At 28.8% G+C, this 11,084-nt stretch overlaps 3 protein-coding genes across 4 annotated transcripts; all 3 read right to left on the bottom strand.

Annotated features, from left to right (window-relative positions):
- Positions 1 to 96: 96 nt before the first annotated feature.
- LOC139095758 (uncharacterized) lies at positions 97 to 1,576 on the bottom strand. The gene is made up of 4 exons (XM_070647224.1): positions 1,306 to 1,576; positions 803 to 1,244; positions 413 to 637; positions 97 to 349 (listed from the first exon to the last, which is right to left on the bottom strand). Exons 1-4 carry the CDS (start codon positions 1,574 to 1,576, stop codon positions 97 to 99), a joined length of 1,191 nt encoding a protein of 396 aa, XP_070503325.1.
- Positions 1,577 to 2,261: 685 nt separating this feature from the next.
- Positions 2,262 to 5,783, bottom strand: LOC139096173 (uncharacterized). Its single transcript, XM_070647847.1, has 4 exons — positions 5,391 to 5,783; positions 2,878 to 3,268; positions 2,588 to 2,812; positions 2,262 to 2,514 (listed from the first exon to the last, which is right to left on the bottom strand). The coding sequence occupies exons 1-4, from the start codon at positions 5,587 to 5,589 to the stop codon at positions 2,262 to 2,264; spliced, it is 1,068 nt and encodes a 355-aa protein (XP_070503948.1). The 5' UTR covers positions 5,590 to 5,783.
- A 2,956-nt stretch (positions 5,784 to 8,739) lies between these two features.
- Positions 8,740 to 10,836, bottom strand: LOC139096157 (uncharacterized). Of its 2 annotated transcripts, XM_070647820.1 has the most exons (5): positions 10,759 to 10,796; positions 10,532 to 10,612; positions 10,254 to 10,438; positions 10,079 to 10,189; positions 8,740 to 8,903 (listed from the first exon to the last, which is right to left on the bottom strand). In XM_070647820.1, exons 2-5 carry the CDS (start codon positions 10,589 to 10,591, stop codon positions 8,768 to 8,770), a joined length of 492 nt encoding a protein of 163 aa, XP_070503921.1. In that variant the 5' UTR covers positions 10,592 to 10,612; positions 10,759 to 10,796; the 3' UTR covers positions 8,740 to 8,767. The 2 variants fall into 2 exon arrangements, with proteins under 2 accessions (XP_070503921.1, XP_070503920.1); XM_070647819.1 differs by having other exon boundaries at positions 10,532 to 10,836.
- Positions 10,837 to 11,084: the final 248 nt, after the last annotated feature.

The raw sequence follows: 11,084 nt of genomic DNA, 5'->3' as shown, positions 1-11,084 counted from the left end.
GAGCAGAAAATGTTAAAAAATTCAATTTCAAGCGAAAAAGGAAATTTTATTTTAATCAAAAAGCATTTTTTTGCAAAACAAAAAATATAGAATCTTTTAGAAACGGAAATCTGAAGACCATATGCTGTCCTTACATTGTGGATAGAGTTCTGCACAGTCAGCAGTCAAATTCGAATGAGCATCATCGTAAACTTGATGAGAGTCCTTTTTATAAGGCATAACTTGATGTGGTAGAGTAAAAATTGCTCGTAGAATTTCAATTAGAAATGGCGCTTTCTCATCCTCCTGATTCTTTTGTGCAGTCTCGCAAAGTGCTCTCAATACACATCCTGTACCATCTTTTTCACGCCTGTTATAATTCAAATATTAAACAACTTTTATATATAATTCAAAAATATATTTTTCAGCTTACCCGTTGAGAAAATTTTCAATTTTTTCATACACATCAAAACGAGAATTCCGATGATGGTCAAGATAAAATAAATCTTCATGTGTTATGTGATCATCAACGCTTCTCTTACCAAATACTGGATATACACGATGATGCTTTCTCATGAACAAGTTACCAAGTTTTTTCTTCTTGTTACTATATTTAATTTTCATAGTGATGACTTTCTTTCCATCCTTGTTGTAATGTCTATAATTTAATGAAAATTGAGTTATTTTAAATCAATAAAAGATGTACTGCATTAAAGCTGAATATTATCAAACTTTGTGGTTTTTTCAAAGCATCACTATATCAATCAATCAAACTCTTAAGTTTCAAGCTAAGAAAATTTAAGAGAATCAAATAGACACTTACGTTTTGACAACTTGCTTTGAAATTATATCTCCATTTGTGGTATTTGTTGGTTTAGTTCTTGTTGATTGATTATCATCTATTCGGTCATTAGATCCGTGATTACCATAATAATAGTTATGCTTATTCATCATATTGTAATATGCATCTTTACTATTGTAGACATATTTCAAATTATTGCTATTGTAGTCTATTCGACTATGAATATCTTCGGCACTATGAATATCTTCACCACTATGAATATAATCAGTACTATGAATATAATCGGTACTATTATGCTCTGGTGCAGGTGTTGTTTTTCCATGCAATCGTTCTTGAAAATTTTGACGCAATTGATCAGTAATTGTGTGAATAGGCTTATCTGGTAATTCAAATGCAAGAGCAATTGTTACACCAATAGTAAACAACAATTGTGCAGCTACAATCGGCGCAGTTTGATCATAAGCTAAGATTTAGAAATGAAAAATTAGATTGGTATCAAAAGATTTTTTTACAGTTCGTCCTACCCAATTGTAAGGAACTCCCCGAAGGAAATGTAAGTGCTCGTTTTTTCCTTGATAATGGAACATCTGAAATATCCTCAACATCATCATCATCATCGTCTTCAATATAGACAATTTCGGTGTGTGAATCAATTTCAGGTTCTTCAATTAGATCATGACTTTTACATTTATGATTTGGTAGAAGACATAGTAAAGTTATGATGACGATTATTGTGATCCTTAAAATACTTAATGTTTTTACTGAAGATGTGTTTCTTGTTTTGAAATTCCACATTATTAATTAACTAATTTTTTAATAAATATATTTGAATTTAAGGTTTGCTTTTTGAACAGGAATCAACGTCAAATATTGACGGAATGTTTGATTTCATAAACTTTTTTAATTTATTCACTGAAATTCTTGTATTGCACTGTAGTTTTTTTTATTCAATTAAAAACAATAACTGTTGAACAATTGCATTTTATTTAAAAACTTGTTCAATTTTATTACACGTTTTTATTCAATTTTTGTTGCTTTTAAAAGCCAATTAGAGCAAAATGTTTTAACCTCTGTATTCAAAAATTCTGATTTTTTTTTTCACTTTAAGCCAAAAAACAGACGAGAACACAACATAAAAATTGCTGCTGGCCTCTGAATATTTTTTCATTTAACTGCATACTTCATCTATAATTTTCACTTGCTCATCTTTACGTTTATGTTCTTTTTTGTAAATACTTCAATAGCTAATCTTACAAATGAAAACAAAAGAATCGCGTGAGTGACACATTCATTAGCGTTATACTGTAAAACATAGTTATTGTTTTTATAGCAACAATGCTGAAAAGAGAAAGAGTGTAATAGAGCAGTCAAGTGGGAATGAGCTGTTAATACTATCATTTCAAGGCAGAGAAGAAAAACTGCATTTTCATAGCTTGAATTAAATTTATTTCTAAATTTTAAAATATTAATTAGATATTCATTAAAAACGGAAATCCGAAGACCATATACTGTCCTTACATTGTGGATATAGTTCCGCACAGTCACCAGACAAATTCGAATGAGCATCATCATAAGCATGATGCAAATCCTTTTTATAAGGCATCACTTGATGCGGTAGAGTAAAAATTGCTCGCAGAATTTCAATTAAAAATGGCGCTTTCTCATTATTCTGATTCTTTTGTGCTGTCTCGCAAAGTGCTCGTAATACACATCCTGTACCATTTTTACCTTGTCTGTTTTAAATCAATTTAAACAAAAAAAGAAATAAGATTAATAATAATTAGGTATAACAAAATATTAAATTACCCAATGAGGAAGTTTTCAATCTTTTCATAAGCATCAAATCGTGAATTTCGATGATGATCCAAATATAAGATTCTATCATGCGTTAGATTATCATCAATGCTTCTTTTTCCAAAAACTGGGTAAACTCGATTGTGTTTTCTTAAAAATAAATTGCCTAACTTCTTTTTTTTCTTTCCATATTTGATTTTCATTGTGATGACTTTTTGGCCATCCTTATTTGTATAGCTAGAGTTTGATAAATAAAGCAATATAGAGTAACAGAACATAAAGTATTTTAAAGATTCACATACGTTTTCACTACTTTCTTAGATTCAACGTCATCATCATTAATAGCACTTTTATTTGTTGAAGGTTTATTGTCGTCTATCCTATCCTTAAATCCATAATTGCCATAATAATATTTGTGCTTATTCATATTATTGTAGTATGCTTGCTTATTATTGTAAATGTACTTCAAATTATTACTGTTGTAATCTATTCGACTATGATCACTATCACTACTGTTGCTTGTATCAGGAGCAGCTGTTGTTGATGAAGGATGCAAACGCTTTTGCAAACTGTCTCGTAGCTCTTGTGTAATACGACCTATAGGTTTATCTGGTAATTCAAATGCTAAAGCAACAGTTACTCCTATCGTGAATAATAATTGGGCGGCAGCTATAGGCATAGTCTGGTCATAAGCTGAAAAATATTTAATTAATGGTTATATTATTGATGGTGGTTATGTTCTCATGATTTTCATATTATTCTTTACAAAATTTCTTTATTGAATAAATTTACAAAGGATGCAAGGATCCATAAAAGTTAGTTATTGCAGCATTGTTTGATAAACATTTTCAAGTATTTACAGTTTTCCTTTAAGCCATTTTCAAGGAAATATAAGCTTTAATATTCGTTCTATTACATACACAACATCATACATCCTTTGCCTTACAAAACAATATAAGAAACAACAGAACATGCCCATAAGGCAAACAAAGAAAACAAAATATTTAAAAGAGATTCTTGCTATTCCTTTTATAAATATATTGGCAAAGGAAGGAATTTCTCATAGCATTTCTTTAGTGTTCTATGCTTGAAGGAAAAATATTAATGTGTGTAAAGTTAGGAATGATTTTTTTCATTTCCAAGCACATGTTGTCATTATCATATTTTTGAGTATTTCTTCAAAAAACTTTCTATCCTTATTTTAAGTATAAGGAAGAAATTTGTTTTTATTTTGATTTCTCAATTAAGTAAATCATCTTCATCATCATATTATTTATCTGTTCACACAACATTTTAAAAGTTTACATTCATTTCTCTATTTATTATTCGTAGAACTCTAAAGTAGAATGAAAAATTAAATAATTAGAGTAATTACAAGCAATCTTTTTTATTTTCTTCATCATTCAGTTATTAAAGTTCATCATTGTTCATACATTGCTCCTAACATTAAAAGTGTGCTGTTATGGCACATATGTCGACTTTATTTCTTCATTTCATTTCTTGTTTTAATTTTTCCGTCTCTTACTTACTTTCTGCATTTTATACTTTCTTAACAAACAATTGAAAGCAGAGCGAGAACTACGATAAAATTTCTCGTGTAAAAAAATCAGTAAAAAGATAAAAAGCATGAAAAATTCTTGTGTTTGTCGTATACAATGTTAATGCTAACATTGCTATGTTATGCAAATAGAATTTTTTAATCAAAAAATGTGTTTTTTTAAAAGCGCACAAAGTTTTGAGAGAATTTCCTTAACAGAAAAAGTGAATGATGTACAGAACTTGATCAGAACTTTCTTTTCCTTTTCTAGAACATTTCTTGTTTACCTTTTCTTTGTGCTCACAAAAGCATGAAGTTATCACAGCTAGTTTGAACCATGTGAAGCAGAAAATTGGCGATTAAATATTGGAAAATATATTTAGTTATAAATTTCATGTCTCTTTTGTCATCTTTTGTACTAGGAAAACCAGTGTCGACTATGTTCCGATTCTTATGATCCAAATTATTTCAAAATCGCGAATTAAAATTTTGTAACATGCGATAGACGAGGGTCTATAGATAAACTGATATCGTTAGAAGAATCAAGGTTAACAGGCTCCGGTGGACTGGACATGTTGTTAGGAGACATGTGAAATTCCGTTAAGTAAGTTTTTTATGTGAAATTTTGTTGATGGTAACGGTAAATGACTGACGGAAACCAGTGATAGAACCAACTTTGATGACTAAGGGAAGTCATGGATTGCAATTGATCTGTACGACCAGCGAAGTAAGTAAATATAAACGGGTATCACCCAGATTTTTTACGTGTTCACAATTTTTCAGTTCATCAAATCTGAAAAGAGTTGCATGACATACAGCTGCAATATTTGAATGCTAGATAAAAACGGAAATTTGAAATTTTTCCTTCCTGTATTTTATCCTTTTGGATTCATCTCTAATAGTGGTGAACATTACAGGAAATATGAGGAAGTATTCTGTTTCTACATCTTTGAGCCATTCGTTGGAGTCAGATGTAATTCAATCAGGACTTATTGAGTGGAAATTTCATTGACATTTTTCGTATCTTTCCAATATAAAATCTCATTTTTATTTCTGAATAAGTGATTCCTTGAGTGCAATTTAAAATTAATTTACACAAGAAGCAAGAAATGAAGAAATGCAACAGAAAAGAAAATCAAGTATCTATTTCATGCAGTACTCTATTGATAAATTTATTTTATATCTGCTACGAAATAAAAAAGTGACAACTACAAAATTGATATATAAGAAAGAATTTATTCCCGAATGAAGACTACATTGTATCTGATATTCACGTACCTAACTGCAAGGAGCTGCCTGGAGGAAATGTAAGTGCACGCTTTTTTCTCGATAGTAGTACATTGTCATCGCTTCCACAATCAATTCTATTATTTGAAGATTTTTTGGGTTTACAATTGCATTCACAGTTGCGTACAAGAGATAGCAGAATGATTAAAAATATGAATATTTGCAACAGACGTTTTCGCATTTTAACCATATTTAATGTTGAGGAATCACAATTTTTAATAATAATGTAGTATTTTATTTCATAGAATAAATATTGTACAGAGGCATTTAATTTAACTTCATTCAAAGAGTTTTCATATTATATACTTTTGCAACAAAACACAACAAACATTTTCCGTTTGAAAACACTTTCATATTTATTGCTATTGCACTTTTTGCTATCAACAAAACCTCAACAATTTTTAAAAAGAAAGAAACACTTTTAAATTCGCTTTTTGAATTTTTTTCCACTTTAACAAACAGAAGAGAACAGAACATAAAAAAGTACTACTGGTTCTGAATATTTTTTGTCAAACTGCATTGTTGAATAATTCTTCCATTTATAAATTTTACTTGTACATTTACATGTTTTGACTCTTTCAAGTGGAGAAAACGGAAAAAAATACGAGCAATTGAGAGTGTAATTGTAGCAACAATTGTGATTTTTATTGGGTAGCGGGACAACTCATTGGAATCAAAATGTCGAAAATTTAAAAGTCAAATAATGTTGATGATATTGGTTGAATACAATATACGTAGAGTACATATTATAATTTTTTTATTTTTAATTTTTAAGAGCAGTTCACTTACTATGTGAAAATAAAATGACTTTTATATCCCAGCAATCCTTTCCTCTTATTGCAATTTTCCCACGAAAATATTTTAATGGCACAAAAGATCGATGTCATAATTGGTTCATTATACATTTTAAGCATTAATTAGAATAATCAGGAGCAATCAAAATAATTTGAATTGAAAAATTGAATTATAACGAATAAAATTCGAAGTAGAACAATCGTGAGGAAGTAGTGCTAAACTTTTTCCTCCTTGAATGTATGTGTTAAACATTCACATATACTTCTAGAAAACTAGTTCTTGTTTTTCTAACATATATAAGGTTTGGTGCTAAATTTTACACCTTTTAGATGACCTAAAATCCACAAGAACTGAGATTTCGGTTTTAAAGTCAATGAACTGCTCCTCTTTATTTTCTATAACTTGAGTTCTCATAATGTTCAAGTCAAATTTCTAATCTTATTAATTCTAATTAAAAACTTGTTAAGAACTTAATAAATCATTTTATTTATTTGAAAGTGTATTAGGTGTATTGATAATTGAATACCAAGAATGATTCTTGGAAATAAATGTATGCTATAAATTAAAACAAAAAGTACTCATAATCATTAAAATAGAATTATAGGATGATAATTATTTATTTATTTGTTAAATCATCATCATAAATTATAAAATGCATTATGCTGTTTAAAAAACATATATTTCAAATTATGAGTTTTGTATTTTGCAGAAATCAAATCATATTTTATTTTAGAGTTCAATTAATAAATTTGTTGAACATTATTCATAAGTCTTGTAAAATCGATAGTAGCACTAGCCCCACACTTGTTATAGTCAAAGATTATTGTTTCACACAAATTGGCGGTATCATATTCCCAATGGTATATAATCTTGTTTATTCAGACTTCTTGATTAAACTTAACGTTGTAAATTTTATGTCCAAATTTTACTTGTCATGTATATCGACTATAACAATTAGCTAAACTTGACACAAATTTTTTTTATGTAAATAATAATATGAATGAACAGAGTTAGTTTATTGAAATAAAGCAGATAGAATGATGAAGAATAGCACAAGTCATGAGAAGGTGACTGACATTCACCTTAAACCATTACTACATATGAGCTCAACATAAAACTACATCTAGTGAAATATTTATAACATTTTCTTCATTTCCTCACTCTATTCTCATTGTTGTGTTTTATTTTTATTGTACGAATAAAGAATGGAATGAAACATAGTATCAGCAAAAGAGATTATATATATATTCTTAGGACGAGATAGACAAGAGGAAAAGAAATTGATGATGAGACATAAAATGATAGCATTCGTTCGTAAGTTCATTACTTATTTCCCTTTTGTGTGAAATAACTCGGTATAAACAGATATCACAGATGATTGTGGGATATAGAATTGAATGATTCACAGGAAAACTTCTCATTAGAATAAGTGTAGACATTTACCCAAGGGTTTTTTCCTTAGATTTTAGCAATTTCTTAAGTTAATTAACGCGGATTTTCACTATTCTTCAACAAAATCATGTCTCACATTGAAATGTTATGAATTAATAATTAAATATTTTAGCTATACCATCAGTCTCAATAGAATTGATGAGACAAATAAGAATGAGAACATCAACAAACATCAAAATTGATGTCAGACAGTAAATGTTTATATTAAGTTCTTTCATGAAATTTTCACCAGATCATTCGTACATTTTACTTTTTCATCTCCCTTGTTCCACATTTTAGTCTTCAAACCTATCCACTTTGCATAGTGATAAATTATTAACACCGTTGAATGCTTGCGAGATGAAAGGAAATGCCAAATAAAGCAAATGCTTGAAGCTCGTTCTTTTTACCATAGTGTCTATCGAGACATCATTAAAGAATAAATTTTTACCACCTTCGAGCTCTTAACCTTAATTATCCGTTTTTCTATTGTATTAATTTTTAATGTAATGCAAATAGACTTCGTTTTCATCAAAAGGAATACTTTTTTTCTTCTGAAATTTTTTAAAAAGTTACAATCAGGATAAACGATTCCCTTTAGAAATAAAAATTTTTAAGGTTAAAGTCGAGCACAAATTTCATTTATTAGTTCTTTATTTAGAATTTATTAGAAATCATTGGACCTTTATTATTTTTAAATAGACAAAAAGTAACTGTGATTTTTAAAACCAATAAAAATCCTCTTCTACAGAATTAAGCTTATCACGTTGTATCTATAGGTTTCCTTCAACGTGTGAGTAATCAAGCCCCATTAAATTTTACCTCCATCATCGGGAATGGATTCTTGTTTTGTGAAAGCGTAAATTGCTTATGACTTACTTATTTCGCTGACCAGACAAATCAATTGTGATGAACTCGCTTAGATTTTATCTGTATCTACCTCTAACACTCCAGTGAAGTCAATTTTGCGGAAGCCTAAAAGCTTAAAATAGTGTTTTTTGCCATGGAAAAAAGTCTACAAAATTTGTGTATAAAGTACATATATTGATTTTTATGTATTTAATAATTTTATTGAATTATCATAACATGATACATTAATATTTATGAATGCATGCTAACAATAATTTAATATAATATAATTATCATATGTCCGTAAATGGAGATATATCGAATAGATGTAAGGGGCAATGATGTAGTAATTTACTGCAATCATCAGAGGATAAATATGGATAATCTTTTTCATCGTCACTCCTTAAGCCTTTTGTTGACTGGCCTCCGCTGCGAATATAAATTCATGTTTTCAGAATAATATACTGTACAGACATAAATCATTTGAATTGCAAATTATGTTTGAGTCGAGATAGAAAAACAATAATAACAATAATTAAATTAAAAGTTTAAATAAAAGCCGAAAGTTTAAAGATACCCTTTTTTACTGCCGAAAATTATTTTAATTGCAATATCAGATATCGAGCTTTTATTCCCTTAACTCTTTGTGTTAACGTATTAAATTAAAATTCTTGTAATTTAAGCAAAAGTAAAGCTTCACCCTTTTCTTTCTCGATCCTTTTCCTTTCTTTGAATCAAGCTTTTCATATCTGTTATTACCATCCCTTTAGTTTTTTCCTCAATTTTATTCTTTCCCGATTGTATTCTGTTTTATATCTTCCTCGTAAGTTTATACCAACCGAAACATATTCGTGCTTCGATTTTTTTAGTAACGCTTATTTTCTACAGATCATCATTATCTGCACTATTTTTCTCAACCTCAAATGTTTATTCTACTTTTTCTTTTGTTTTTACTTTAATGGTAAATTGAATTGATTCATGGAGAGGATGATAAAGTGAATTTTAATTAAGGAGTTATTTCCGTGCTTATAAGCTTTAACTCTCTTATTCTTTGTCTATAAACATATATTTTTGATCCTTTCACGTTCCACTCTGATTTTTTTTGCCCTCCGGAACTTAAATCCTAAATTTTTATACATTATTTGAAATTTTGAGATAATAGAATGAATAATTCCATTCTATTCATTCTCATGGATTGTTTGTAGTATTAAAATAGAAGCGAATGCTTTGGTGAACCTTTTTCTGGGATGTTTTGACAGTGTTGAACATGCAATCATGTTTTCCCTTAAATATTTTGTTATCAGTGATTGAAGTCGACTCGAACTTAGAATTGAATCAAATCGACTTGAAGTCGACATTTCTCAAACTTTAATTTAACTTTAAGAAATTAAAAATTTAGTTTCAAATTCAAATATCACGACTTCCTGTTTGAACCCTGCATTTTATTACATATTATACATCAAGATAATTTTTTTGCATGGACTAACTGTAGAAAAAGTTTAATTGAATTTCAGTCTCTGTCTCTCTCTATTCTAGATTTACGGTCATTGTAAAGTTGAAAATTGAAGATTAGTTTAAATTGCAGATTTTAAAGAACAACTTACGCAAAAATTAACTTGAAAACTTTTGAAAAAATTCCTTTTGCTGACAACGGAATGTTGTGAGTTGCGCTACAGATCATCCTTTGAATACAGTAACGACCTTCAAAACCAAATCTGCAGAATGATGATAAAATTTGTTTTAAAAAAATACGATTAAATCTAAGACTGTAGAACTAACTGATTCATCAATTCCCCAAGAGTCTCATAAACCTCCCTTCGTGTAACACTCCTTTTCATGCGATGCTCTGGTGTCATAAGATTAATATTATCAGGCTGTGTCAAATCTATGTTGCCACGAAATCCAAATCCATGTGCAAAAATCTGATTGACTTTGATGATATTATCTTTAGTATTCACGCGGAACTGTAAAGTCAAACAATGTGACGTGCAAAAAATTTCCTCATTTTACATATTTTCTGATAAGGAAGTATAAAGGAACGAGATAAACTTTCTTACCATAATTCTCGTACCAGGTTGAAATATTAACTGTCGCTTCATGCGATGTTTTACAATCATTGTGGAATTTGAAATTGCTTCCTGTTTTGACAAGTGTACTCGATTAGAATTCAAAAAAATTATAATCATGACAAATAAGAAGGAATATGAATTTTGTTGTATTTTCATTTTGTCTAACTTTATTTGAACAAATTGTTTTTGGAACTGCTTGATAGCATAAAAATTACTTTTTATCACAGGTTTACAAAATTATATTTATGTCAACACTCTTGTTGCAATACTGTACTTGAAAGTGATGCGTATTATTATTTTCTTGAATTCAATTACTCTATTAGCATCCCTACTCAATCATATTTAAATGTTTTCGTTTGATTACTGTTGCTTCTTCAGTGGCTACTACTAAGAACTTATGAATGTGAATGTAAAGAACATTGTTTACTATGAAGATTAACATTGGTTCAAATACTTACATTTAAAATTTTTTATAACACTTGAATAAATTTGTATTTTTACTTCAAGATTATTTAAATTAATATATCTAAACTTTTTTAAA

Source organism: Chironomus tepperi, unplaced genomic scaffold (genome assembly GCF_022539635.2).
Source record: "Chironomus tepperi strain 1889 unplaced genomic scaffold, CSIRO-AGI_Ctep_v1 contig_376, whole genome shotgun sequence".
In the NCBI taxonomy this organism is placed as follows: domain Eukaryota; kingdom Metazoa; phylum Arthropoda; class Insecta; order Diptera; family Chironomidae; genus Chironomus; species Chironomus tepperi.
This window is presented reverse-complemented; position numbering and strand designations above follow the sequence as displayed.

What these genes read in the sequence shown, in the direction of transcription:
- LOC139096173 (XM_070647847.1), bottom strand. Translation starts at nt 5,589, where the DNA reads ATGGTTAAAATGCGAAAACGTCTGTTGCAAATATTCATATTTTTAATC. An exon ending in AGGCAGCTCCTTGCAGTTAG is followed by an intron (nt 3,269 to 5,390) that starts GTACGTGAATAT and finishes AATATTTTTCAG; the next exon opens with CTTATGACCAGACTATGCCT. An exon ending in ATTGAAAACTTCCTCATTGG is followed by an intron (nt 2,515 to 2,587) that starts GTAATTTAATAT and finishes GATTTAAAACAG; the next exon opens with ACAAGGTAAAAATGGTACAG.
- LOC139096157 (XM_070647819.1), bottom strand. Translation starts at nt 10,699, where the DNA reads ATGAAAATACAACAAAATTCATATTCCTTCTTATTTGTCATGATTATA. An exon ending in AACCTGGTACGAGAATTATG is followed by an intron (nt 10,439 to 10,531) that starts GTAAGAAAGTTT and finishes TTGACTTTACAG; the next exon opens with TTCCGCGTGAATACTAAAGA. An exon ending in CTTGGGGAATTGATGAATCA is followed by an intron (nt 10,190 to 10,253) that starts GTTAGTTCTACA and finishes ATCATTCTGCAG; the next exon opens with ATTTGGTTTTGAAGGTCGTT.
- LOC139095758 (XM_070647224.1), bottom strand. Translation starts at nt 1,576, where the DNA reads ATGTGGAATTTCAAAACAAGAAACACATCTTCAGTAAAAACATTAAGT. An exon ending in GGGGAGTTCCTTACAATTGG is followed by an intron (nt 1,245 to 1,305) that starts GTAGGACGAACT and finishes TCTAAATCTTAG; the next exon opens with CTTATGATCAAACTGCGCCG. An exon ending in ATTGAAAATTTTCTCAACGG is followed by an intron (nt 350 to 412) that starts GTAAGCTGAAAA and finishes GAATTATAACAG; the next exon opens with GCGTGAAAAAGATGGTACAG.